The sequence below is a fragment of the Trichosurus vulpecula genome, chromosome 6, assembly GCF_011100635.1.
Source record: "Trichosurus vulpecula isolate mTriVul1 chromosome 6, mTriVul1.pri, whole genome shotgun sequence".
In the NCBI taxonomy this organism is placed as follows: domain Eukaryota; kingdom Metazoa; phylum Chordata; class Mammalia; order Diprotodontia; family Phalangeridae; genus Trichosurus; species Trichosurus vulpecula.
In genome coordinates this window covers 266697977-266722534 of record NC_050578.1, presented here as the reverse complement: position 1 = coordinate 266722534, position 24558 = coordinate 266697977, and the positions used below count along the sequence as shown (strand labels likewise).

General features: G+C 40.9%; 1 protein-coding gene across 1 annotated transcript; it reads right to left on the bottom strand.

The window, feature by feature from the left end:
• Positions 1–7287: 7287 nt before the first annotated feature.
• On the bottom strand, positions 7288–8226 carry LOC118853776 (olfactory receptor 1444-like). The gene has a single exon (XM_036763977.1). The coding sequence runs from the start codon at positions 8224–8226 to the stop codon at positions 7288–7290; it is 939 nt and encodes a 312-aa protein (XP_036619872.1).
• Between the last annotated feature and the right edge of the window lie 16332 nt (positions 8227–24558).

Sequence of the window (24558 nt, the reverse complement as noted above, 5' to 3'; positions counted from 1 at the left end):
CCAGCTCCAACATTCTATGTCTTAAGGTCCCTCCCAGCTCACATACTCTATATTCTAGGGTCTCTTCTAGTTCTGACATCTGATGTTCTGTGATCTGAGCTGGAAAGGACCTTTGATACCAATTTAGTCCAGGGTTCTCAATTTGCAAGAGAAACTGAGGCCCAGGTAGAAGAACTTCTCCAAAGGCACATAGTTGGTCCAGTGTTCTCCCCACTCTAAAATCACTAATCAGAATGTATCAAGAAAGACTCTTTTATCAAGTGGTTTTCAATTCTTTGGTAGAATTAACACCATCCCCAATAAATGAAAATACAAGGAAGATGCCCAAAGGCTATTAGAATAAAATTATGCAGCATCTTACAGCTACAAAGCACTTTGAATTTGATATAGTCAGAGAATATTAAGAAGATAGATCACAATCCAAACCTCTGATTTTACAGATAGAGAAAGTGAGACCCAGCAGAAGACTTACCCAAAGTCGCACAGTCAGGGGAGTTTCAAGACCCTGAGTCTAGTCTCTGCCACTAAATCTAATCCTCTGGGCAATGCATCAGACTTCCTCCTTTCACACCCCATTTCTTTCTTCATTCTAATAACATCCCTAGGACAGTTAGATGGTTCAGTGGATAGAGCACTGGACTTTGAACCAGGATGAAGGGAATCTACCATTTCCTGTTACTCTCCTCATCACCAGACTTCTCAAGTGACAAGATCTAAGACACAGCCCACACCGACCCCATAAACTAGGACCCTGAGCCTTCTATCTCCTGCTGCATGCAGTGTATAGCTGAGCAGAGGCTGCTGGGGACTGGGCTCCTCCCATCTTCCCTGAAGCAACCCTTTCCATCTCTACTACCACAAGGCAATACATACCTCCTGCTTCCAGCCCTGAATTCCACCCCCCAGGCAATATAGTAAGTTTCTAAGTAGCCAGTATAAAGAGGAAATAAGATTGGCAAAGGAGGATTTTCTTGGTGACCTGGAGCCAAGATGGAGGCAGGAAAGCAGGGACTTGCTTAAGCTCTACCCCAGGTCCCTCCAAACACCTATAAAAAATGGCTCTGAACAAATTCTAGAGCTGCAAAACCCACGAAATAGCAGAGGGAAGCAGTCCTCCAGCCGAGTGCAGTCTGGATGGTCACTGGAAAGGGTCTATTGCACGGAGCTGGGAGCGGAGCCAGTGTGGGCCATGCCATGACCAACCAGACAGGGAGCCGGGCAGAACAGGCTGTGGCACCCTGAATCAGTGGGCTGCGGCAGTTACCAGACTTCTCAACCCACAAACGTCAAAGACAACAGACCAGCTTAAGGGGGAAAACTGCTGGGACATAGTGAAAAGAGTTCATGGTTGGCCACTGCCCTGGGGGCTATGGAGGTGGTGCAGGTCTGAGGCTGCTTCCAGAGTGACAGCTGCACTTGCTTCCAGCCCCAGGCCTACCTGGTGGGAGGAATTAAGCATCAGATTAGAGTGGGAGTACAAAGCCTGCTTTGCCCTGCATGGATCTGGACCACAAACATGGTTGGCAGTTCTTGGGGGAGAAGGAGTGCTGCTGTGGCAGAGTTTGCTGTGTAGAAGTAGCTCTGAAAACAGCAGCACGGCCACTCAAGCTTGGGACAAAGTACTGTCTACAAGCAGTGATATCCTGACAAAAAGCTCAAGGGTCAAGTAGTTGGCTGGCAGCATGAACAGGCAGCAAAAACAAACTCAGATTTAGACTGAGACTTTGTAATCTTTCTCTGGTGACAAAGAAGACCAAAACATACAACCAGAAGATGTCAACAAAGTCAAAGAGCCTACATCAAAAGCCTCCAAGAGAAGTATGAATTGGTCTGAGGCCATGGAAGAGCTCAAAAAGGATTTGGAAAACAAGTAAGAGAAGTAGAGGAAAAATTGTGAAAAGAAATGAGAGTGATGCAAGAAAACTATGAAAAACAAGTCAATGACTTGCTAAAGGAGACCCAAAAAATACTGAAGAAAGTAACACTTTAAAAAATAGACTAACTCAAATGGCCAAAGAGCTCCAAAAAACCAACAAGGAGAATGCCTTGAAAGGCAGAATTAGCCAAATGGAAAAGGAGGTGCAAAAGACCACTGAAGAAAATGCCACCTTAAAAATTAGATTGGAACAAGTGGAAACTAGTTACTTTATCAGAAATCAAGATATTATAAAACAGAACCAAAGGAATGAAAAAATGGAAGACAATGTGAAATACGTCATTGGAAAAACCACTGACCTGGAAAATAGATCCAGGAGAGACAATTCAAAAATTATTGGACTACCTAAAAGCCATGATCAAAAAAAGAACCTACATATCATCTTTCAAGAAATTATCAAGGAAAACTGCCTGATATTCTAGAGCCAGAGGATAAAACAGAAATTGAAAGAATCCACTGATCGCCTCCTAAAAAAGATCCCAAAAAGAAAACTCCTAGGAATATTTTTGCCAACTTCCAGAGCTCCCAGATCAAGGAGAAAATACCGCAAACAGCCAGAAAGAAACAATGCGAGTATTGTGGAAACACAATCAGGATTACACAAGATCTAGCAGCTTCTACATTAATGGATGGAAGGGCTTGGAATATGATATTCTGGAGGTCAATGGAGTTAGGATTAAAACCAAGAATCACCTACCCAGCAAAACTGAATATAATGCTCCAAGGCAAAATATGGGTTTTCAATAAAATAGAGGACTTTCAAGCTTTCTCAGTGAAAAGACCAGAGCTGAATAAAAAATTTGACTTTCAAACACAACAATCAAGAGAAGCATGAAAAGGTAAACGAGAAAGAGAAATCATAAGGGACTTACTAAAGTTGAACTGTTTTGTTTACATTCCAGCATGGAAAGATGATGTGTGTAATTCATGAGACCTCAGTATTAGGGTAGCTGAAGTGAATACATACATATATATATATATATATATATATATATATATATATATATATATATGGAGAGAGAGAGAGAGACAGAGACAGAGACAGAGACAGAGACAGAGAGATAGAGACAGAGAGACAGAGAGAGATTGAGAGAGAGAACGCACACAGGGCGAGTTCAATATGAAGCGATGATATCTAAAAAAATAAAATCAAATTAAGGGATGAGAGAGGAATATATTGAGAGAAGGAGAAAGGGAGAGATAGAATGGGGTAAATTATTTCACATAAAAATGACAAGAAAAAGCATTTCGTTGGAAGGGAAGAGGGGGCAGGTGAGGGGGAATGAGTGAATCATCCTCTCATTGGATTGGACTTGAGGAGGGAGTAACATACACACTGGATTGGGTATCTTACCCCATAGGAAAGAACAGGGAAGGGGATAAAAAGAGGGGACGACAGAAGGGAGGGCAGATAGGGGGAGGATGTAAACAAAAGCAAACACTTTCGAAAAGGGACAGGGTCATGGGAGAAAATTGAATAAAGGGGGACAGGATAGGAAGGAGCAAAATATAGTTAGTCTTTCACAACATGAGCATTGTGGAAGGGTTTTGCATAATGATACACATGTAGCCTATGTCGAATTGCTTGCCTTCTTAGGGAGGGTGGGTTGGGAGGGAAGAGGGGACAGAATTTGGAACTCAAAGTTCTAAAAGCAGACGTTCAAAAAGAAGTTGTTTTTGCATACAACTGGGAATTAAGATATACAGGCAATGGGGCATAGAATACTATTGTATGTTACAAGAAAGTAAGTGAAGAGGGGATGGGGTGGAGTGAGGCGACAGAAGGGAGGGCTGACTGGGGAACAGGACAATCAGAATATATGCCATCTTGGAGTGGGGAAGGGTAGAAATGGGGGGAAAATTTGTAACTCAATATCTTGTGGAAATCAATGCTGAAAACTAAAAATATTAAATAATAAAAAAAAGATTGGCAAAGGAGAACCTGGAAGTCACATATAAACTGTTCCCAAAATCAAAGGAACATAATCTGCAAAGTGTACCAGATAGTAACCATAGTTCACAGCCTGGTAATATGTGCTGAATCAGCAGAAAGCATCTAGGTGCTGCTCCTCAAGTTTTCTGGTCCTATGATAAGCAAATTCCACACAACTTCCAGACCATCGGAATACCAAAAGTTGCTGATAATTTTGAGATGATGCAGGCAATTAACTTTTAAGTTTTACCAACAACTTGGAGATGATTGGAGTATGTTAATGAGCTAACCCAAGGTGGCATAGATGAAAAGTTAATCTCTTGCCCGGAAATCCCTACAAAAATGAAACCTCAAACTCCTACCCTCCAAGGACTATTTCATCCCCATCAAGTCCTTGCTGCAAAGTGCTCCCAACCCTAATCCATGGTTCTATGAGTGATATGGTGTGCCCTTCCCCCTCCTGATACTATTCCCCATTCCATCCCCCCATTCCTTTACCACTTTGACTCAGTACCTACCACCCCACTCCCCACAGGCTTTCCTGGCTAGTGTCCAAAGAATTGGGCTTGACTAATCCTATTTCATAATTTCATTATCAATCTGAGAACCCTTCAGTGCAAAGAAGAGCAACCATCTCTTTGACTTCAGACATCCTAACAGGTTGTGCCTGTTTTGGAGGACAGAATAGTTTTCACTATACAATGAGGATGATTCTCACACTTTGGAAAAACCTTAACTTCCCAGTGACTTCTGAACTCCTATAGATCATCATCCAAACCATATACCACACCCCCCTACTATCCTAGTCCTCATTACCACACTTCTTAACCCTTCTACCCTGAAGTTTCATCCTCACTCCACCTAACCTTTTAACTGCCCTCTGGATTGCTTATTCCATAGGCAACAAACTTCCCTTTATCTTTAATCTTTTCCTCTAATATTCCTTCCACATACTAGATTTTACTGAAGCCTGGCTTCCCTCTTATGACACAGCTTCTCTGACTACTATTTACAATACTGGCTACACCTTCTCTCATTCTCCTCAGCTCACTAGGAAAGGGAGTTAGAATGTTCTTTGCTCCTCATTGCCACTTCCCAGGTTCTCCTCTTTTCTCCAACACTCAGTAACTTCACTTTCTTTAAGGTTCATGATATTTCACCCTATCAAATTCCTGGAACTGCCATTTACAGATTCCCAGATCAATAACCCTCTTCCCTTAAAGAGTTTGATGCCTGGCTTACAATTTTTCTCTCCTCCTTAATTCTTACCTCATGTTAGAGGATCTCAACATTCATGTTGATTCTCCTTCAAATATCCTAACCACTCAGTTTCTCAACCTAATCACCTCCCATGAGCCATTCCATTGCCCTGCCTCACACAAAACCCAAAAATGTACCAACTCCATGTTCAAGAATTCTGAAATCTCCTTATGCAACCACAACTGATTGGCTTTTTACCTCTCCCTCACCCTTCCTTAAATCATCCTTAACATCTTTGTGAGTCAATATTTTGTGTGAGCATTTGGGGAGATAGTTCTCTCTGTTCTAATGCTCAAATTGTAGTCATGATGATTGGCTGAATTACTCTTCAGGAAATTTAGGAGGTTGTATCTATAATATGGGGATATTTGCATTTTTATTGTTGTTAATCATCATGATGGGCAGCATGTTGCAATGGAAAGAGAAAATATCAAAGTCAGGAAAATCAGGTTTCAGATTCCCCTTGGACAGATGCTTGACCTCAGACAGCTCTCTATAAGGCAATGAGTGGCAGACACTGGCTGATCTACATCTGTGGAGGGAGTGGAGTGTTGTGGACCAGTAAAATCAAAAGCAGAGAAGAAGGAGAAGGAGACAAGGGGAAGCTGGCATAGCAGACAGGGCACTGGATTTGGAGTCAGGAAGGTCTGGTTTCAGACTCTGTCTCAGGTGCTTTCTAGCTGTGTGACTATGTTCAAATCACTTAACCTCTCTAAGCCTCAATTTCTCCGTCTTGAGACTGGAGGTGGGGTGGAACTTTATGACCTCTAGAATTCCTTCCAGCTCTAAATCTATAATGCTATGAACTTACTGAGTCTCTATGTCCTCATAGGTAAAATGAGAATAATTAGCAGGAAAGGGGGTTGTGAGTGCACCTAACTTCTGCCTCACAAACTTGCTAGACTCAAAACGAGATAATGCTTATAAAGCACTTTCTAGAATATCGAGAACTGTTCAAAGAGCTAATTATTATTGATATTTATCGCTATTAAATTGGATACTATTATTATATAATAAAAGCACCTACAACAGAATGTTAGTGGAAGATCAGATGAGATAAATGGAAAATACTTTGCAAATTTCAAAGCATTATATACTCTTGCTTGCTATTATTGTTGGCAGTTAATTAGATTTGCCCCTAGTGTTCTAGCCCACAAAGGTCCTGTCCAAGAAACAGCCTTCCCTACCCTTATCCCAACCACAGCTAAACACACCAGTAGAAACTTCAGTTGAGGTGACTTTCTGCAGAGGAAAATGAGATTTACTCCAGATACCAAACTCTGAATGGGGATTTAAAATGAGGTTTTAAAGCAGGCATAGCCACTGGTCAGACCCTTTGAAGTCATAAGGAAGAGTTGTATAGGGGTCTGAAGCAACATTGTGTTGGCATGTGCCAAAGACATTTAACCCTAATATCAGAAGTACAGATCCTGGCAGAGTTGGATTCAAAAGTGCACTCACTGGAGAATATAAATGGCAATGATAATTCAGAGATTCTACTAATGTATTTGCCCCAGGTCATTTTCTTCTTCTTTGAACACACACCCACACTGCTAGCCTGTACTGCCTTGCACTGAGCCTTGGACACAGCTGAATGCTCCTCTTGAGTTTCCATAAACTGTTCTTCTTATTGCTTCATATAACCCCATTGTAGTCTATGGCTTATTGCTGTCTCTACTCTACTCTTTGCTAGAGCACAGAGTGCAGAAAGTTCAGGCCACAAGGCTGCGGATGGTTGGGAAGGTCTGCTGAGTTCAGTTGTTGCTTTTTTCCTAGCTAATCTTACATGTAAGGATAGTCGAGTGTAGCAGATAGAAGGTAGGGCTTAGAGTCCAGAAAAGTTGGCTTTGGTTTTGATATTGGACCCTCAGCAAGTTATTTAACCTCCATGTTGCCCCAGGAAAAGAAAACATTACAAGTTAACAACTAAGCCTTAGACTGGTTATGATTTACAAATCTATGACAGCAGAAGGACTTCTCATTCTTGCTTCAGTGAGGTGACACCCCAAGATTCATACAACTATCCATTGAGAGCTACAAAGGAATTTAGAGGCCATCTAGTCCAATACCACTCCAATTTATTGATGAAAACTGGGGTCCATTCAGTCAAAGTCACCTAGTAATGCTAGAGATGAAGTGGCCCTATTTGCTGAAAAGTTTAAACATTCCTAGAAAACCTCACCTGTTTGATCATTTTCCTAAGGGCATTTTTGACTTCCTTGTTCCTCAGGCTATAGATCAGGGGGTTCAACATGGGGATGACTACCGAGTAAAAGACAGAAGCTATTTTGTCAGTGTCCATGGAGTGGCTGGAGCCAGGTTGCAAGTACATGAAGATGATTGTCCCATAGAACATGGAAACTCCAATAAGATGAGAGGCACAGGTAGAGAAGGCTTTCTGGCGTCCCTCAGCTGACCGCATCCTTAGGATGGCAATGAAAATGAACAGGTAGGAGATCAAGATGACCAAGAGAGTAAAGAATACATTAAAACCAACAACAAAGAAGACAACCAATTCACTGATGTGGGCATCAGAGCAGGAGAGAGCTAGAAGTGGAGGGATATCACAGAAAAAGTGATGGACCACATTAGAGCTACAGAAGGAGAGGCTGAAGGTATCTCCTGTGTGAATGGAAGAATTCACAAAGCCACAGACGTAGGACCCAATAGCCAGACAAATGCACACACTCGTTGTCATAGTGGTGGTATAATGGAGGGGCTTACATACAGCTGCATGGCGATCATAGGCCATGACAGCCAGAAGGTAACATTCCACTGTGGCAAACCCAGCAAAGAAAAAGGACTGGGCAGCACATTCTGAGTAGGAGATGACCTTGTTCCCTGAGTAGAGGGCAGCTGCCACCTTGGGAGCTACAGCTGAGGAGTAGCCCAGATCTACAAAGGAAAGATTACTGAGGAAAAAGTACATTGGAGTGTGGAGGCGGGAGTCAGAATGGATCAGCACCATCATTCCCAAGTTCCCTACAACGGTGAGAAGATAGATGAACAAAAATACCAGGAAGAATGGGAGATGAAGCTTGGGGTCATCTGTCAGACCCAAGAGAATGAACTCCGTCACTTCAGTACTGTTTCCCATGACATTTGGCTCCTTCTTATTTCTCCTACCTATGGGGGAAAAAAGGAACGAAATCAGGATGCAGTCATTGGTTCATTTGACAAGCAGTTACTGAACACCTACTATGTGCCAGTTGCTATGCTATGTGCTAGGGACACAAGAAGCAAAATTAAATAACCCTTGTCCTCCTTGGGCTTAGCTTGCATTCTATTGGGGTCAACTACATGTATACACATGAATAAATACAAAATCTAGACAAAGTAGGTAAAATATATAGTAGGAAGAGAAACATAAACACCAGGTACCTTCATATAATAAGAGATCGATATGGCTTTCTCTGTGTCTAGATTCTGCTCATTTCTGAAATTATAAGGAAGAGGAGAACCATTGGTAAATCCACAATTGTCATTTAAGAGATGGGGTTAAACTATTGGGCACAATTGGATTCACAAGAATTTTATTCATTTATGGCTGAAATGTTTTCAGCAGCTAGGTGGCACAGTGGATAGAGTGCCAGGCCTGAAATCAGAAAGATCTGAGTTCAAATCTTGCCTTAGACACTTCCTAGCTCTGTAACCCTGGGCAAGTCACTTAACCTCTGCAATTTGGAACCATTCCCAAAGGGCTATAAAAGTGTGCATACCCTTTGACCCAGCAATACCGCTTCTAGGGCTGTATCCCAAAGAGATCATAAATATAGGGAAAGGACCCACATGTACAAAAACATTTATAGCAGCCCTTATTGTGGTGGCCAAGAATGGGAAATTGAGGGGATGCCCATCAATTGGGGAATGGCTGAACAAGTTGTGGTATGTGAATGTAACAGAATACTATTGTGCTACAAGAAATGATGAGCAGGTGGACTTCAGAAAAACCTGGAAAGACTTAAATAAACTGATGCTGAGTGAAATGAGCAGAAGAGAACATATTACACAGTAACAGCAACATTGTGTGATGATTGACTTTGATAGACTTAGCTCTTCCCAGCAAAGCAAGGATCTAAGAAAATTCCAAAAGACTCATAATGGAAAATGCCATTCATGTTCAGAGAAAGAAATATGGAGTCTGAATACAGATCGAAGCATACTATTTGCTCTCTAATTTTTTTGTTTCTTCTTTCTCATGGTTTCTCCCACTGGATCTAATTCTCTACAACATGACTAATGTGAAAACATATCTGATATGAATGTATATGTGGAGCCTATATCAGATTGCATGCCATCTTGGTGAGGGGGAGAATATTTAAAATTCGTGATCTTATGGAAGTGAATGTCAAAAACTGAAAATAAATAAATCTTTTTTTTTAAAAAAAGAAAGGAATCAAGAGATAACCCATTTAATAAAAAAGAAGTCAAACTGGGTGAGAAGGCCAAAAGAGAAACAGCTACTATTTTCAGAGCTATATTTCAAAAAATCATAAATGAAAACTGAGGAAAAATGAGACAATATTTATTTTGCCAAACTCCAAGTATTATATAAATGTTAGCTGTTATTCTCAAGCAGACCTCAAGCTGGCTCTCTACCCGGTTGTTATTCTATGAAACATATAACAGTAGCATGGAAATCATTCAGAAAATCCAGTGGTCTAAGCTCCACCCCCCAGAGAAGGATAAACTGATCAGGGAAAGATCTAACTCCTACTTAAAACAAAACAAAACAAAAAAATGTATTTTCAACAGTTTTATTTTCTATGTGATTTTTCCCTTGGATTTATGTCTTTTCTTTGAGTATATCTATGCTGATACATCGGAAGAGCTGTAAGCAGGGTGGGGGTCATGGTGGAAAAGTTATAGGGACAAGGCAAGAACATCCAAGCGTAAAATTCTTCCCCAGCCCTTACTTCAACTGCCAGGGCAGTGCAGAAATCCCAAGTGTCCCCGAATGGTGCTTCTCCCTGATAACGACAATGCTCTTCCTCCCCAACTAGCAAGAAGGAGCCTCAGAGGGAATGAAAAGGAGGGAGCTTCCCCAGGGTTACACTCCAGGTGAACTCCCCTCTCCTGCTGTCTGAAGCACAATGATTGCTTTTACTAACTGGGTAAAATCAAGTGCTGGGATGGCTAGTCTTAGGGTTGATTCGGCCCCCAAGAAAGAGGACCCTTGAAAATTCATTCCTTTGGACATTAGGAAAGGAATGACAGTGGGATGGGAAGGAGAGCCAGAGAGATTTTAAGCTGGTTCTGAGACTCCCATAAAAAGGGTGAAGGCTATAGATACTCAGAAAGAGTCTAATCTGAGAGTCTCTGTCTATTTTATTGAGGTTGTCCAATAAAGGCTTACAGGATTTAGATCTAGAAGAGAGTGGTGTCTCATACAACTAGAAGATTTTTCCTATTGTAGAAAAATCCAAAGTTCAGAAAGAAGAGACTTAGTAAGATGCAAAACTAGAATTCGAACCCAGTTTTTCTCATTTTAAGACCTCTAGGAAATACACAATGCAAGCCCCTTGGTATAAAAGGGGGAAGGAATCTGAAAGTATATGGTATTGTCTTGTTGGAGTCCCACAATAGCTGTGAGCTAGGTAGGGCAACTGACAGCACCTCCATTTGACAGCTAAGGAAACTGAGGAATAGGCTGAGTAAGGGATTTGTCAAAGGTCACACAGCTTTTAAGGGACAGGAGTAAGGCCTCCCAATCCCAAGCCAGTGTTCTTTCTGCTGTAACTTTTTTCTATACTGTCACTTTTTGGTGATTAATTAAGGTATCTCAGTGCCTAAAAAATGCTCAGAGGAGACATCCTGCCTCCTCTCTTCACACCAGCAACAGATATCTCATCACCACAGCCACCGTTCCCAAATGTCGGGCAGGAATATTGGGCTGGAGATATTCAAAGAAATCCAAAAAGCTAATTTTGTGTGCATTGGGAAGGGGTTTCCAAGATTCTCCTTGACACTTAATCCATCAATTTCCCTTAGCTGAAAGTGACCACTTTAACACATTAACTGAAGTGCCTGTGATCTAATCAATTGAAAAAAAAGGCACATTTCTGCCGTGGATTCACCTTATCGAACTATCCCACCTCAGATTATCATCATCCACAACAATTAATATTAAAGGCCCCTGATCCATGTTACTCTCTGTGCTTTCTTGATGTGAAATTATTTTCATTCTGTTTTGCATTAATAAATGATCTCAAATGGAAACCAGAAGAGGGAAATCTGGGTAGTGATTCCAAGAAGACACTAGAGGGGGAGAAAGAAATGGCTTTACTAGCAGATATTAAGATTTTTTTTAAAAGTCCATCTGTATGTGGGCTAAGACTCCAATTGAAATCATTATGCATTTCCCCAATAGCACCAATGTTTTCAATACTTGTGAAATTAACTTAATGGATATCAAAGTCAGTCTTCAGAGGGAAAAGATACTGAGAGTCATTCAGTCTGAAGTTAGTGAGTCAGTAGACATTTCATAAGTGCCTACTATGTGCCAGACACTTTGTGTGCTAAGCCCTGGGGTTAGAAACAAAGGCCAAAGGCAATACCTGTTCTCACAGTCTAGTAGGGGAGACAGCATGCAAACAAATATGTACAAACAGGTTAAATTGGAAATACTCAACAGAGAGAAGGCACTAGTGTTAAGGGGGATCGGGAAACACTTCCTATAGCAGTTGGGAGTTTAGCTGAATTTGAAGGAAGCCAGGAAAGTCAGGAGGTAAAGATGAGGAGCAACTAAAATAGAACTGAAGGGAAAATGTCTTAACATTTGACAGAGAGAGAGAGAGAGAGAGAGAGAGAGAGAGAGAGAGAGAACAGATGAATGAAGTGAGTGTACAATTTTAAAAAATAAGCACAAGAATAAAAATTCTGAATATTAAAGAGATGACAAAATTGAAAACAAGTTGGCATATGTAGGTAAAACTATTGGCCATTGTTTTGAAAAGATTAATAAAATAGGTAAACTGTTAGCTAATTTCATAGAAACAAAGGAAATTAACAATATCAAAAAAGGTAGATAAAATTCAAAAGATGAAGAGAAAATAAAAGTAGTTGTTTCAAGCTATTTTTCTTAATTTTACATCTTACAAAAAAGAAAACTTCGATAATAAAAATGCTTGCATATTTGTCCAAAAAAAACAGATTCAAGAAATATTCAAAATTCAAAATAGACTCAGGAAATGGAGAATCTATAACCCATCTAAGAAAAAGAGCTTGATCATGCCATAACTGAACTAATAAAGTGGGGCTGGAAGTTGGATGGGAATATGCCTGGGTGGTTGAGGACTTAGTACCTGAGTTCAAATCTTTGACAGGTGAAATATGTTTTTTTCTGATCAGAATTTATTGGCCAGACATGAGCCTTATCAAAGGGACAAATGATGTAAAGGAAATTATGACAAGATTATAATGTGAGATAGGTTCCAAATTATCCAGAAATCCTTCCACCCTGTGTACCCAGACTTTTACTTACACTTGCAGCCATTCCAAGGGGGGTGAGGTCAGGAATTTGAAAGATGACCTTAAGCTGATCATTGTATGAGTTTTTGGAATGAGGGCGGAGTGTACAGGGGTGGGACCCTATAGAACAGAGGTTCTTAAATTTTTGTGTCATGGACCCCTTTGGCAATGTGATGAAGCCTATGAACACATTTCCAGAGTAATGTTTTTAAATGCATAAAATATATAGGACTACAAAGAAAGTCAATTATAATAAAATACAGTTTTATATATGTGTATGTATGTATACATATATACATACATATATGTATATGTATGTGTATATATTCACAGACCCCAGGTTAAGAAAGAACCCATTACAGAAGGAAAGTCCAAGAAGTATCTGTGGTACAGTGCCTTAACTTTGAAGTCAGGAGACCTGTGTTCTAATTCTGTCTCTGTCATTAACTGGATGTGTGACCATGGGGAAGTCACTTCTCCTCTCTTGGCTTCAGCTTTAATATCTGTAAAATTATGTGATTGGACAATTCAGTAAGTATTTATTGGGTGTCTACTAAGTGCCAAGACATTGAATGCAAAGACAAAAATTCCCCTGCCACCAGTGCCCCCATCACAGAAATGAGCCCTTAGATCTCTTAGTGCTAGCTGGGAAACTCATCTCCTTCTCCCCCCTGGTCCTCATTGCCTCCCATCTACCAAGTGGCAGGAGAAGGACAGTGGCGATTGCCCCAGATCCCAGGATTTTGTGGGCATCAATTTGCTTAGCCCTAGGAATGCTCTGCCTGCACTTTATTTGTTTAAAAGTGAGTTGGGATCAACTATGACTCATTTCTTTTTACCAACACGGTGATCTAAGACAAATGCAAAGGACTCAGGAAGGAAAATGCTACCTGTATATGGATAATGAACTGATAGACTCTGAATGCAGAACAAAACACAATTTTTTTAACTTAGCTTTATTCTTTTTGTCTTTTTTTCCTTTTGATCTGTTTCTTCTTTCAAACTGTGACTAACATGGAAGTATTTTTACATGATAGCACATATATAAGCTTTATCAAACTGTCTACCATTTTCAGAATAGGAGAGGAGAGAGGGGGAAGAAGTAAAATTTGGAATTCACAATTTTGTAAAAATTGATACTAAAAATTTTCTTGACATGTACTTGGGGAAAAATTAAAATACTATTTAACTCTTTAAAAAATCAATTTTTGAAAAGTGTGGATTTGGAATCTTTTTATACCCCTCTAAGAGCCTCTGTCTCCCAGGAAGTTTCCTTTATCTCCTCCCTAGCTTGTGACTACTGCACACTAATACTTAGTTATTAGGACATACATACCTGGCTCCATGAAGATCTGAGAGCTTTCTGTGATGGTTCATTTACAACTGCCTCCACCTGCTGGCATTAAATTGAATGGATCTATGCCAAGCAAAGAGTTAGAGTCATGGCTCTCAGATGGCAAATGTCTCAATTTTCTAGGATGCTTCTGAGGTCAAGAAAAGAAAGTGATCTTAAAAACATAATAATCATCTTTGCAAAAGGAAAGTTCCTTGTCAGACCCTGAATTTGGATTTTTGGTACAGATAAATCAGTATGCCTCTGATCCTCAGGAAGTTTCAGATATCCAAGTATTTTCACAGATTGTACTAGGAAGATACTTTGATCTAAACCCACTTGCTATGGGGGGTAGGTGTCATGCTGGAACCTACGAAGGGCCTACCATGAGTTTCCAGTACAAGAAAGGCACATCCCGCTGATCACGGGTGTTTAGATCAGACAGAAACTTGCACATGTATATGTGCTCAAGTCCTCTGGGACAAAGGTCTCCTATGGTTGAGTCTCCAGGTTTAGAGTTTTGTTTACAATTAGCACAAGCAATTAAACTATTATTTCTCAGGGTGAGGGGTGATGGAACCCTAATTGTGGCACAGAGGGACACTGAAAAGCATAGTGTGAACCAGGGAGAATCATATGATCACAGTCATAGTGTGTTAGACCCAAATGTGCCTTAAAATATGAAATAATAGAACTTTGAAGGACCTTGGAGCATGGGACCTTAGAGGTAGAAGGGTCCTTTTACCTGCTATGTTTTCTATTCTAAGCTCCCTTTCAGCTCCAACATTCCATGTCCTAAGTCCCTCCCAGCTCACACACTCTGTATTCTAATGTCTCTTCTAGCTCTGACGTTTGATGTTCTGTGATCTGAGTTGGAAGGGACATTTGATATTGATTTAGTCCAGGCTTCTGGACTAAACTGAGGCACAGGTAGAAGGAACTTCATAGGCACATAGTTAGTCTGGTGTTCTCCACACTCTAAAATCGCTAATCAGGATATATCAAGAAGGAACTCTTTTATCAACTGGTTTTCAGTTGTTTAGTAGAATTAACTCCATCCCCAACAAATGAAATGTCCAAGGAAGATGCTTAAAGTCCATTAGATTAAAATTATACAGCATTTTACAGCCACAAAGCACTTTGTATGTGATATAGTCAGAGAATATTAAGAAGGTAGATCACTTAGTCCAAACCTCTAATTTTACAGATAGGGAAAATGAGACCCAGACAGATGATTTACCCAAAGTCACACAGCCAGGTGGAATTTCAGGACCCAAATTCTAGTCTCTGCCACTAAACCTAATCTTCTGGGCAATGCATCTGACTTCCTCCTTTCACACCCCATTTCTTCATTTCTTGATTGTAGTAACAACCCTCGGGCAGTTAGGTGGCTCAGTGGATAGAGCACTGGGCTTGGAACCAGGAAGACTTGAGTTCAAATCCAGACTAGACACTGACTAGCTGTGTGACCCTGAGCAAGTCACCTAACCCTGTTTGCCTGAAGTTTCCTCATCTGTAAAATGAGCTGGAGAAGGAAATGGAAAATCACTCCAGTATCTGCCAAGAAAACCCCAAATGGGGTCACAAAGAGTGAGACATGACTGAACAACAACAGCAAAACAACAGCCCTGTGAGACAAAGTTTTATATATATATATATATATATATATATATATATATATATATATATATATATATATATATGTATATATGTATATATGTATATATGTGTATATGTGTATATGTGTATGTATGTATGTATGTATGTATGTATGTATGTATATGTATATATAAATAGCCTAATTTTACCTGTGATGCTATTTGTCCTTAAGTTCCCCCCTGCTGCCTGCTGTGAGAAATATTAAGAGTTTTAGGATAAGGGAGCGAGAGAAGAAGCAACTTGACACTGAGCTCACAGAATGGTGGTGAAGATTCATGTGAACAAAAATACAGGAAGTGCATGAGGAAAATGGCCTCTTGTGGGGCCACTTTTTCCACTTTTTTCCACTCACCATGTTCTATGATAAATGAATGAGTGAATGAATCAATGAATGAAGTATTTAATGAGTGCCTACTATGTGCTAAGCACCCCACTAAGTGCTTGAGATAGAAATAGAAAAAGTAAAACCATCTCTGCTCTCAAAGTGCTCATACTCTAGTTGGGGTAGGCAACACATACTAGACACTTCAGTTGAAGGGCATCCAGAAAGGCCTGGAAGTCTTAGAGGTCTATAAACAGGTTAGATAAGAGTCCCAAGAGGTCTGTAGGGTGGAACAGCAAGACAGAAGGTAAGACACAGAGGCTGCTATGAGATCCTAGCCGGTGAGTTGGCAAGCCAGAGTGTCCCTCCATGTTACTGAAAAGAATGTAGTTGGTGACTCATGGTTCATCCAAGCAGTATGCACAGTCACATCCCCTCTGCATGGCAAGGGGCCTGAAAGAGCCTAGTCCACCATTATTGACAAGTGGGGATTCTTTGTCCCCTACTTCATGAAGCGAGGAGTAATAGAGGACGCTGGGGCCAGGCTGGTTGTCTTTTGTCTTCAAAGGGAGCATTTCTTGTTACCCCCTCATCACCAGACTTCTCAGGTGAAAAGACCTCAAACACAGTCCCTCCACCCCCACCTCATGAAGTAGGATGCTGAGCCTTCCATCTCCTGCTGCATGCAGTGTGTCCCTGAGCAAAGGCTGCTGGGGAATGGACCCCTCCCATCTCCCCCAAAGCAACCTTTTCCCTCTGTACCAGCACAAGGCAATTTCTGCCTTCTGCTTGCAGCCCACTCTCTCGACAAGGATGTAGAGAATTGGGTGAAAATTGTATCTTATTGTGGTCCTCTGAAAGTCCCCTCCCCCACCTCAGGCAATATAGTAAGTTTAGAAGGAGCCAATATAAAGAGGAAATAAGACTGGCAAGGGGGAACCTGGAAGTCACACAAAATCAGAGGAGAATAATTTACAAAGTGTATCAGATAGCAACCAAAATTCACAGCCTGGTGATATGTGCTGATTCATGCTATTCATTTCACCCAGTCAAAGTCCTAGAACTATTGTCTACAGATTCCCAGGGTGTTCCCTCTCCTCCCTTAAAGAGTTTGGTACCTGGCTTACAATTTTTCTTTCCTCCTCAACTCTTACCTCATTGTCGGCGGCCGGACAGGATGTGCCCCACTTTGGCACCCCGTACTCCCCGACTACCGCCTATCACTCACCCTGCCCTCGGGTCTTCGGACGTCTCCGGCTCCTCTCGGGGGATGCGAGAGGAGAATCACCAGGCAGTACGCCGGAGTCAACAAGCAGCTTTATTGCATGGCGTACCAGAAATCTCACACAAATCCCAATGACCCTCTCTGGGGAGCGCCTTATATTGGGTGTTTCGGGTTGGCTCCTCCCCAGTTCCTCCCCGAGGGTGGAGCTCCTCCAGTAAGAGCCGCCCCGGTACTGACGTGGTGGAAGCCACACGGGCACTGCCGCGTCAGCAGGTCCAGACTCCCTGGCGTCTCACTACCCTCTTGGGGGGCCCAGGCCCAGAGTGCCCCTAACAACTCCCCCTTTTTGTTTTATGACAATAGGACTCACATACATAAGGGATTTAATTAAACATCTTTCATTCTCTACGTGAAACTTGTCCCGGTGTAAAGGCTAAATATTAGAATCCTTTCTATCTATTGTACATAAACTTTCAGTTCCTCAGCAAGCCAAGTGCATTGTTTAGGACCCACATAACTCAAACAAGTTCTTTTTCTGGGCTGATGACCTTGCCCGTGCAGAGAGTGCAGAGAGTTTCCAAGGGCCTTGGCAATGTTACAAAATAAGGAGAAGCAACATGGTCTCTAGGAAGGGGTTACATAGAGAATTCTGTGTGCTATCTGTTGCTGTTCCTCTGAGCAAACTTATTCAAGGTCGAGTCTTACCAAAAATTATGCAAAGGAGTGCACAAAACTTTCCTTCATAAAAAATCTCTCTTTCTCAGACAGCTTATAATTTATCCTGATATTATTAATTTCCACCTTCTCCACATAATTAAAAAAAGAAAAACTAAACTCACCATAGTAAATAAAATATCAAAAAACCATAATTATCATCCATATAAACTTGAAAACCAAGACCAATTAATTTCCATTTTGGTGGCTTTACCGCAGTCAGATATGACCCCAAATTGCTTAAGACAGAGAATCATTCATCTCATTACCAAAACTTCACATTGAAGAAAATCCACATAAAATTAATATAAAGCAATTATTTTTAACTTAAAACAGTTTACATTTAAATAGCATGTATCTTATTACAATTATGCGATCTTTGTAACATCCCTGGGAATGGATTCCACCACCATTCCCTTATTGAACAGCAAACTACAGTAAATAGAATTTTCTTGGGGCTATATAGTTATAATTAATTGAACAGCAATCATAACAACTCATAATAAGCAACATCTTTACCCTAATCAATATTCGTATAAAATTTAATAGAACCCACCCACAAATCTAGGTCAAAAGGTGGGTGACATAATTTCTTTTATCTCTTCAGAACTTAATTGGTTTTTAACACTAAAACAGTAATCCCAAATAACCTAGTTAACAATCTTACAAGTTTCCTAAGTGCTGGCAGAAGTGTTTTAGCTGTGATCTTAACAAGGTAGGGTTAGCAAGGCTGAGAAAGTAACTTAACCAGTTTTACACAATTGTTTTCATTTTGTAGTTTCACCAAAATTCAAATTAAAGATCACTTTGTCTAATCTCATATCTAGTCACTTAAATTTTACAACGTAGGAGAATTTTACTACAATTCAGAAGTACAATAGAAAAATTTCAGATGACATTAACTGCATTCCCAAATCATTACATACATTAGGCTTACCAAGCATAAAGGCTTTTCTTCTCCTCATAGTTGCAGAGCCTGGCTGTGGACTGAAAGGGGGGAAGGTGCTGGGAAGCTGCAGAGTCCAGCACCTGAATTAAAGGTCTAAGGAATCATTGAGGAGGGTCCCTGAGAGATCTTTAATAAAAGGGCCTAAATAAGAAAAAGCAGCTTGTACACAGGGCAATTATTTTGAAAAGAAGCCAACTCTCTATTGTATATTTGCGAATCACTTTTTAAACTTTCCAAGTAGCAAACGTAGGAAAATCACAGCGAGCTAGAAATGTTTTCACCCAGGCGGACTGGGTTATATCTATGGAGATAATTCCTATCCGAAGAAGTATTTTTGTTTCTCAGGACTACAGTAACAGTCAGTAACAGTCCTTTGGGTACACTATGTTCAGATTGGCTTTCACGTTTGGCTTTCATTTCTCTGTTTTGGAAGCTTTAAACCACTTGTTTCAAATTCAAACAGGAATGAGGGTCACTAAATTGCACATAAGGATCTCTGTAGTTGTATATTGAAAAGTACTTATTAACTCTATAGATTTAATACCGTTATGTCATTAAATATTTTCCAACTTTTTTATCTATACTAGTCTCATGGTGATTCTCATTCACCACACAGGAATTAAAACATCTTTGTATATACTTCTGACATAGAGCTGGAATTCTTAACCCCCCAAGGAGTCTACGGATTGGAGGGGGATACAGAATATCTTTTGTCATATAAACTGATTTTTCTTCACATTCATACATGCATTATTATTTTGAAAAAGGTTTTATATACTTCACCAGATTATCTATGGTTAACAGAATCTGCTAAATCAAGATCTTAATGGTTCTAATTTTTTCTCGAGTAAATTTTACTTCTGTGTTCACTCCTTAAAAACTTTTTTGGAAGTGAGAGCTTTGAATTTGCCAGTCTAAGGTGAGTGGGACTCTGGAAAAAATCCAGTGGTACCATGTCCCTTTCTCCTCACACTGGGGAGCTCAAAGTGTCTCTTTAGTAGAGATTCATGCATTTTCCGAATCTGCCTTAGTGCCAAATGGTATGAGAAATTCTGACTTTATCTTAAGCATCAAATCAGGAGTAACACATTTGAATTTCAGGGAAAAGGTCCCCGCCTCCTTTCTTATCTCTTCTCACATCCCAAATTGGCCAGATTTGGGATGAAGGGAGAAAGAAAGAGCATTATTTCCAACAACTATAAACCGTTAAACAAGAAGACATTTTCCTCTCTCCTTCTCCCCCCCGCCCTCCCGCTCCTCTGAAGAGACTGGAGTCAGGGAGGGAGAGAAAGAGATAGTGGACATTACAGGGTGTCAGATTACACACACAGAAACACCACACACAGAAACACAGATACAGCACACAGACACAGAGACAAAAAACACAGAGAGGATTTTTTGAATCCTATGCACAAATTGCTTGGCCCTCTGATGTAACGGAGGCCAGGTGCCGTGCTTTATTGGGACTAACTTCTTCAGAACTTTACTTCATTGTTTCCTTTTTCTGGTATCTTGTCCTTGGAGTCTACCAAGTGTGCAAGTTCCTCCTCTTGCTCTGTTCCGGTAGCCACATCTGTACTTCGGGGAGTGATTGTACACCCCTGATCTTGGCCATCTTGCATATGAGTCTTATGAATGTGGCCTGATCCGTGGCGGTTCCTAAGCACTCCGCCTGCCGCGGAGACGGGCAGATCCACCCCGGTGTGCTCCAGCCACGGGCTGACCACCCAGATCTTCTCCACCCACTCTCTACATGTCCTTATGTAACTGTTAACGCCTTGTTCTTTGCAGACCTTGTAGATCTGGCAGGCGAGTACGCCTTTGTCCTCCGGCTCAACACGGGCTTCACAGACCTTTGGTCCCATCTTCCCAAGGGCTCAACCTGTCCCTTGAGGCTGCCTGGTCTTCCGCTCCCCCGTATATGGGGAGCAGGAGCGGCCTCACTGGTCAAGCCCCACGTTTGGGCGCCAGCTGTCGGCGGCCGGACGGGATGTGCCCCACTTTGGCACCCCGTACTCCCCGACTACCGCCTATCACTCACCCTGCCCTCGGGTCTTCGGACGTCTCCGGCTCCTCTCGGGGGATGCGAGAGGAGAATCACCAGGCAGTACGCCGGAGTCAACAAGCAGCTTTATTGCATGGCGTACCAGAAATCTCACACAAATCCCACTGACCCTCTCTGGGGAGCGCCTTATATTGGGTGTTTTGGGTTGGCTCCTCCCCAGTTCCTCCCCGAGGGTGGAGCTCCTCCAGTAAGAGCCGCCCCGGTACTGACGTGGTGGAAGCCACACGGGCACTGCCGCGTCAGCAGGTCCAGACTCCCTGGCGTCTCACTACCCTCTCGGGGGGCCCAGGCCCAGAGCGCCCCTAACACCTCATGTCAGAGGATTTCAACATTCATGTTGATTCTCCTTCAAATATCCTAACCACTCAGTTTCTCAATCTAATCACCTCCCGTTAGCCATTCCATCACCCTGCCTCACACAAAAGTGGTCATACTTTGATTTGGCTGTAACCCAAAAATGCACCACATCCTTCTTCAAGAATTCTGAAATCCCCTTACCCAACCAATAATCTACTGACTTTTTACCTCTCCCTCAGTCTTTCTTTACATAATCCTACTCTTCATCCATGACATAACCTCCAATTCCTTGACCCACCAATTGTCTCCCAGGCTGTCTCCCCGGCACTAGCCAATCTCTCCTCCTTCCTTGGTGAAGCAATTCAATTCTACATTGTCCTCATCTCTTGAATCCCTAGCCCTTTTTTTAATACCCCTGATTACCCTCAGGCAAAGTTCAGCCTTGGATCACTACCGCTGTTTGTTGCCTTCATTCCTATGCATGTTCTACTGGAGGAAGGTGGACAAAATTACTCAGCCATTCTGACATGATCTACTATGTAATCTCACCTAGGCTCTCCCTGCTGCTAGGCAACCCTACTATACATTCCTTATCATCTCACTTTCTACAGTGGATCTTCCAGTGACAAAAGGGGAAGCTGCAGCTGGAAACCAAGTCTTCTTGCTTTAAATCCGTAGAATCCTATCTCAATCTCAGTTCCCTCATCTGTAATTTTTCAAACCAAATTTATGATTTCTTGGGTGTAAGGAGCTCCTAGTAATGGACTTCCTTCACTGTAACTTACAATTCTTTCCGTAGAATTATATAGTGTTTTCCTAATGGGGAAATGAGTAGCCAGCTAGTCAACTAACTTGGTGTATTGGTGACATCAGTGAATACAAAGCAAGACTCTTTCCTAGTATTTCCAACCCTATCAAAGTAGAAAAAGTGAGAGAGGATTTCTTTTTGAAAGGAGAGGTTAGAGTCTGTTTTCCTGTTATATAGATTAAGTTCATCTCTATATGACCCTCCTTATTCTGTCCTTACATGTTCCCCAGGTCCCAAGACCACAAAAATTCACGATTGATTGGAAGGGACCTATCCAGTCCAATTCATACTTGAATAGGAATCCCCTTTGGCCTCTGTTCTTCCCCACCCATACCTTCCCCTTTGGAGACATCATCCATTTTTATAGTTTCAGGTTGGTTGTTGTTGCTGTTGCTGTGGTTGTTCAGTCATTTCAGTCATGTCCTATTCTTTGTGACCTCATTTGGTGTTTTCTTGGCAAAGATACTGGAGGGGTTTGCCATTTCCTTCTCCAGCTCATTTTTACAGATGAGGAAACTGACTTGGCCAGGGTCACAAATCCACATCTATGGCTCTGTCCTCTCTCTGGAGTTCAAGTTCCATGTTTCTATCTGTTTTTATTTATATCTCTACTTAGATAGTCCACCATCACCTCAAGGTCAAAATGTCCCAAAATGAATTCATTATCTTTCCCTCAAAATTGGCTTCTCCTACCAGGGTCACCTTATACGATTAGCACGCATAGCTCAAAATTAGCAAAATATGACTTCAATTTTTAATAGACTTGTAATTTCACTTGCGTAAGGCACTCTCCGTGAGAAAAATTCCTTTAACAATGGTAGTCTTCACCAGTTCTTCAACTTAGAATCTTAAGGAGCTGACTGAGAGTACCACTGAGAGATTATGAGCTTTGCCCAGGTTCATATGACAAAATCTATCAGTGGTGGGACTTGAGCCTAATTCTTTTTGACTCTGAGTCTGACTTCTCTATGTAGTTTGACATGGGATCAAAGGAATCTTCCTAAAAATCATCACCCAAGGAAACTGGAACACTAATGCATTATTGGTAGATTTGTGAACTGATCCAACCATTCTGGAGAGCAATTTGGAACTATGTCCAAAGGGATATAAAACTGTGCATACTCCTTTATCCAACAATACTACTACTAGGTCTGTATCCCAAACATATCATAAAAATGGGAAAGGACCCATATGTACAAAAATATTTATAGCAGCTCTTTTTGTGGTGGCAAAGAATTGGAAATTGTGGGGATGCCCATCAATTCATAAATGGCTGAACAAGTTGTGATATATGAATGTAATAGAATACTGTTGTGCTATTTTCACAACATGAATAACGTGGAAATGTATGCAATATGATTGTACAAGTCTAACCTGTATTGGATTGTTTGTCATCTTGGGAAAGGGAGAGAGGATGGAGGGAGAGAGAAAAAAGTTTGGAACACAAAATCTTATGAAAATGAATGTTGAAAACTATCTTTTCTCATGAACAATTTTTATTGAAGGTTTTCATCATCTTTGAAAACAAAAGAAAACACTGACGTACAGTGACTCTCAGTGGCTTATCACAAAGGCACAGTCCTTTCTCCTTTTTATCTAGATTTTCCTTTTCCTATTTGTACCTAATTTCAAATCAGCCTAGCCTTATAAGTTATACAGCATATTCTTCTGCTTGTAAGATTCCAATTTTGTTGTCAAGTAGAAATAGTGATTACTTTTACCTATTGTAGTATGAGTTTACAGTGAGGCTTTGAGGCCAGAATTTTAAGTCACATGCTTTAGAAATTGTTTGTACAGTGTATGCATTTAATGGATAGAATTAAATACATTACATCAGTTCCTGAAAATTTGGGATATTTTCTTCCTCCCCAAAATTCCCCTAAGATACTATGATATCTTCCACTAACAGTTAAGGGGATGATGGGAGTAGAATATATACGATGGACTCTTCTAATGTGGTAAAGGAAAACTGGCCTACTTGAATATTCCTGAAAAGTTTATCTTTGAGTCAAGAGAGTCAAAAAAGCATATCTGGAGAACAACTAAAACATAAAGGTCTTATTTTAAAAACATCCATAACTAAAATACAAAACAAAATAAGGCCCACAGAGATTTACAGGTCTGAGGTTAGCATCTGATTATCACAGTAATTTTAAGAACTTCCAAGAAAGCTGCTGACAAGTACTGCCATGTCTCTATTGTGCAGCTTTCTCTATGTATGCAGCTACATTATTTCCACAATCAATTTTAATTTTTAAAATTTAAATTTAAACCTGATTCTTGCTATGTTCAGACTTTCCTCTAAGATGTTACTAAGATCATGATTAGGAATAGTCTTTAGGAGTTAGCATGTTCCTATCGAGTCCTATCAATACATTGATACTGATAAATTCAAGGACATTAAATTAGTGTTACTTAAATTAGGGACCCAAATATTCCAGTGTTTAAGAGAAATTACAGCAAACACTCTATAGTCTTGTCTTTCTTTTCTCTGACCAGACTTAAGTCAAGGAGAAAAGATTCATTATCTATTTTGTGCTCAGGCTCTGCCTGGCTCACAGTTTATACAGAGAACCTATTTCTTGGA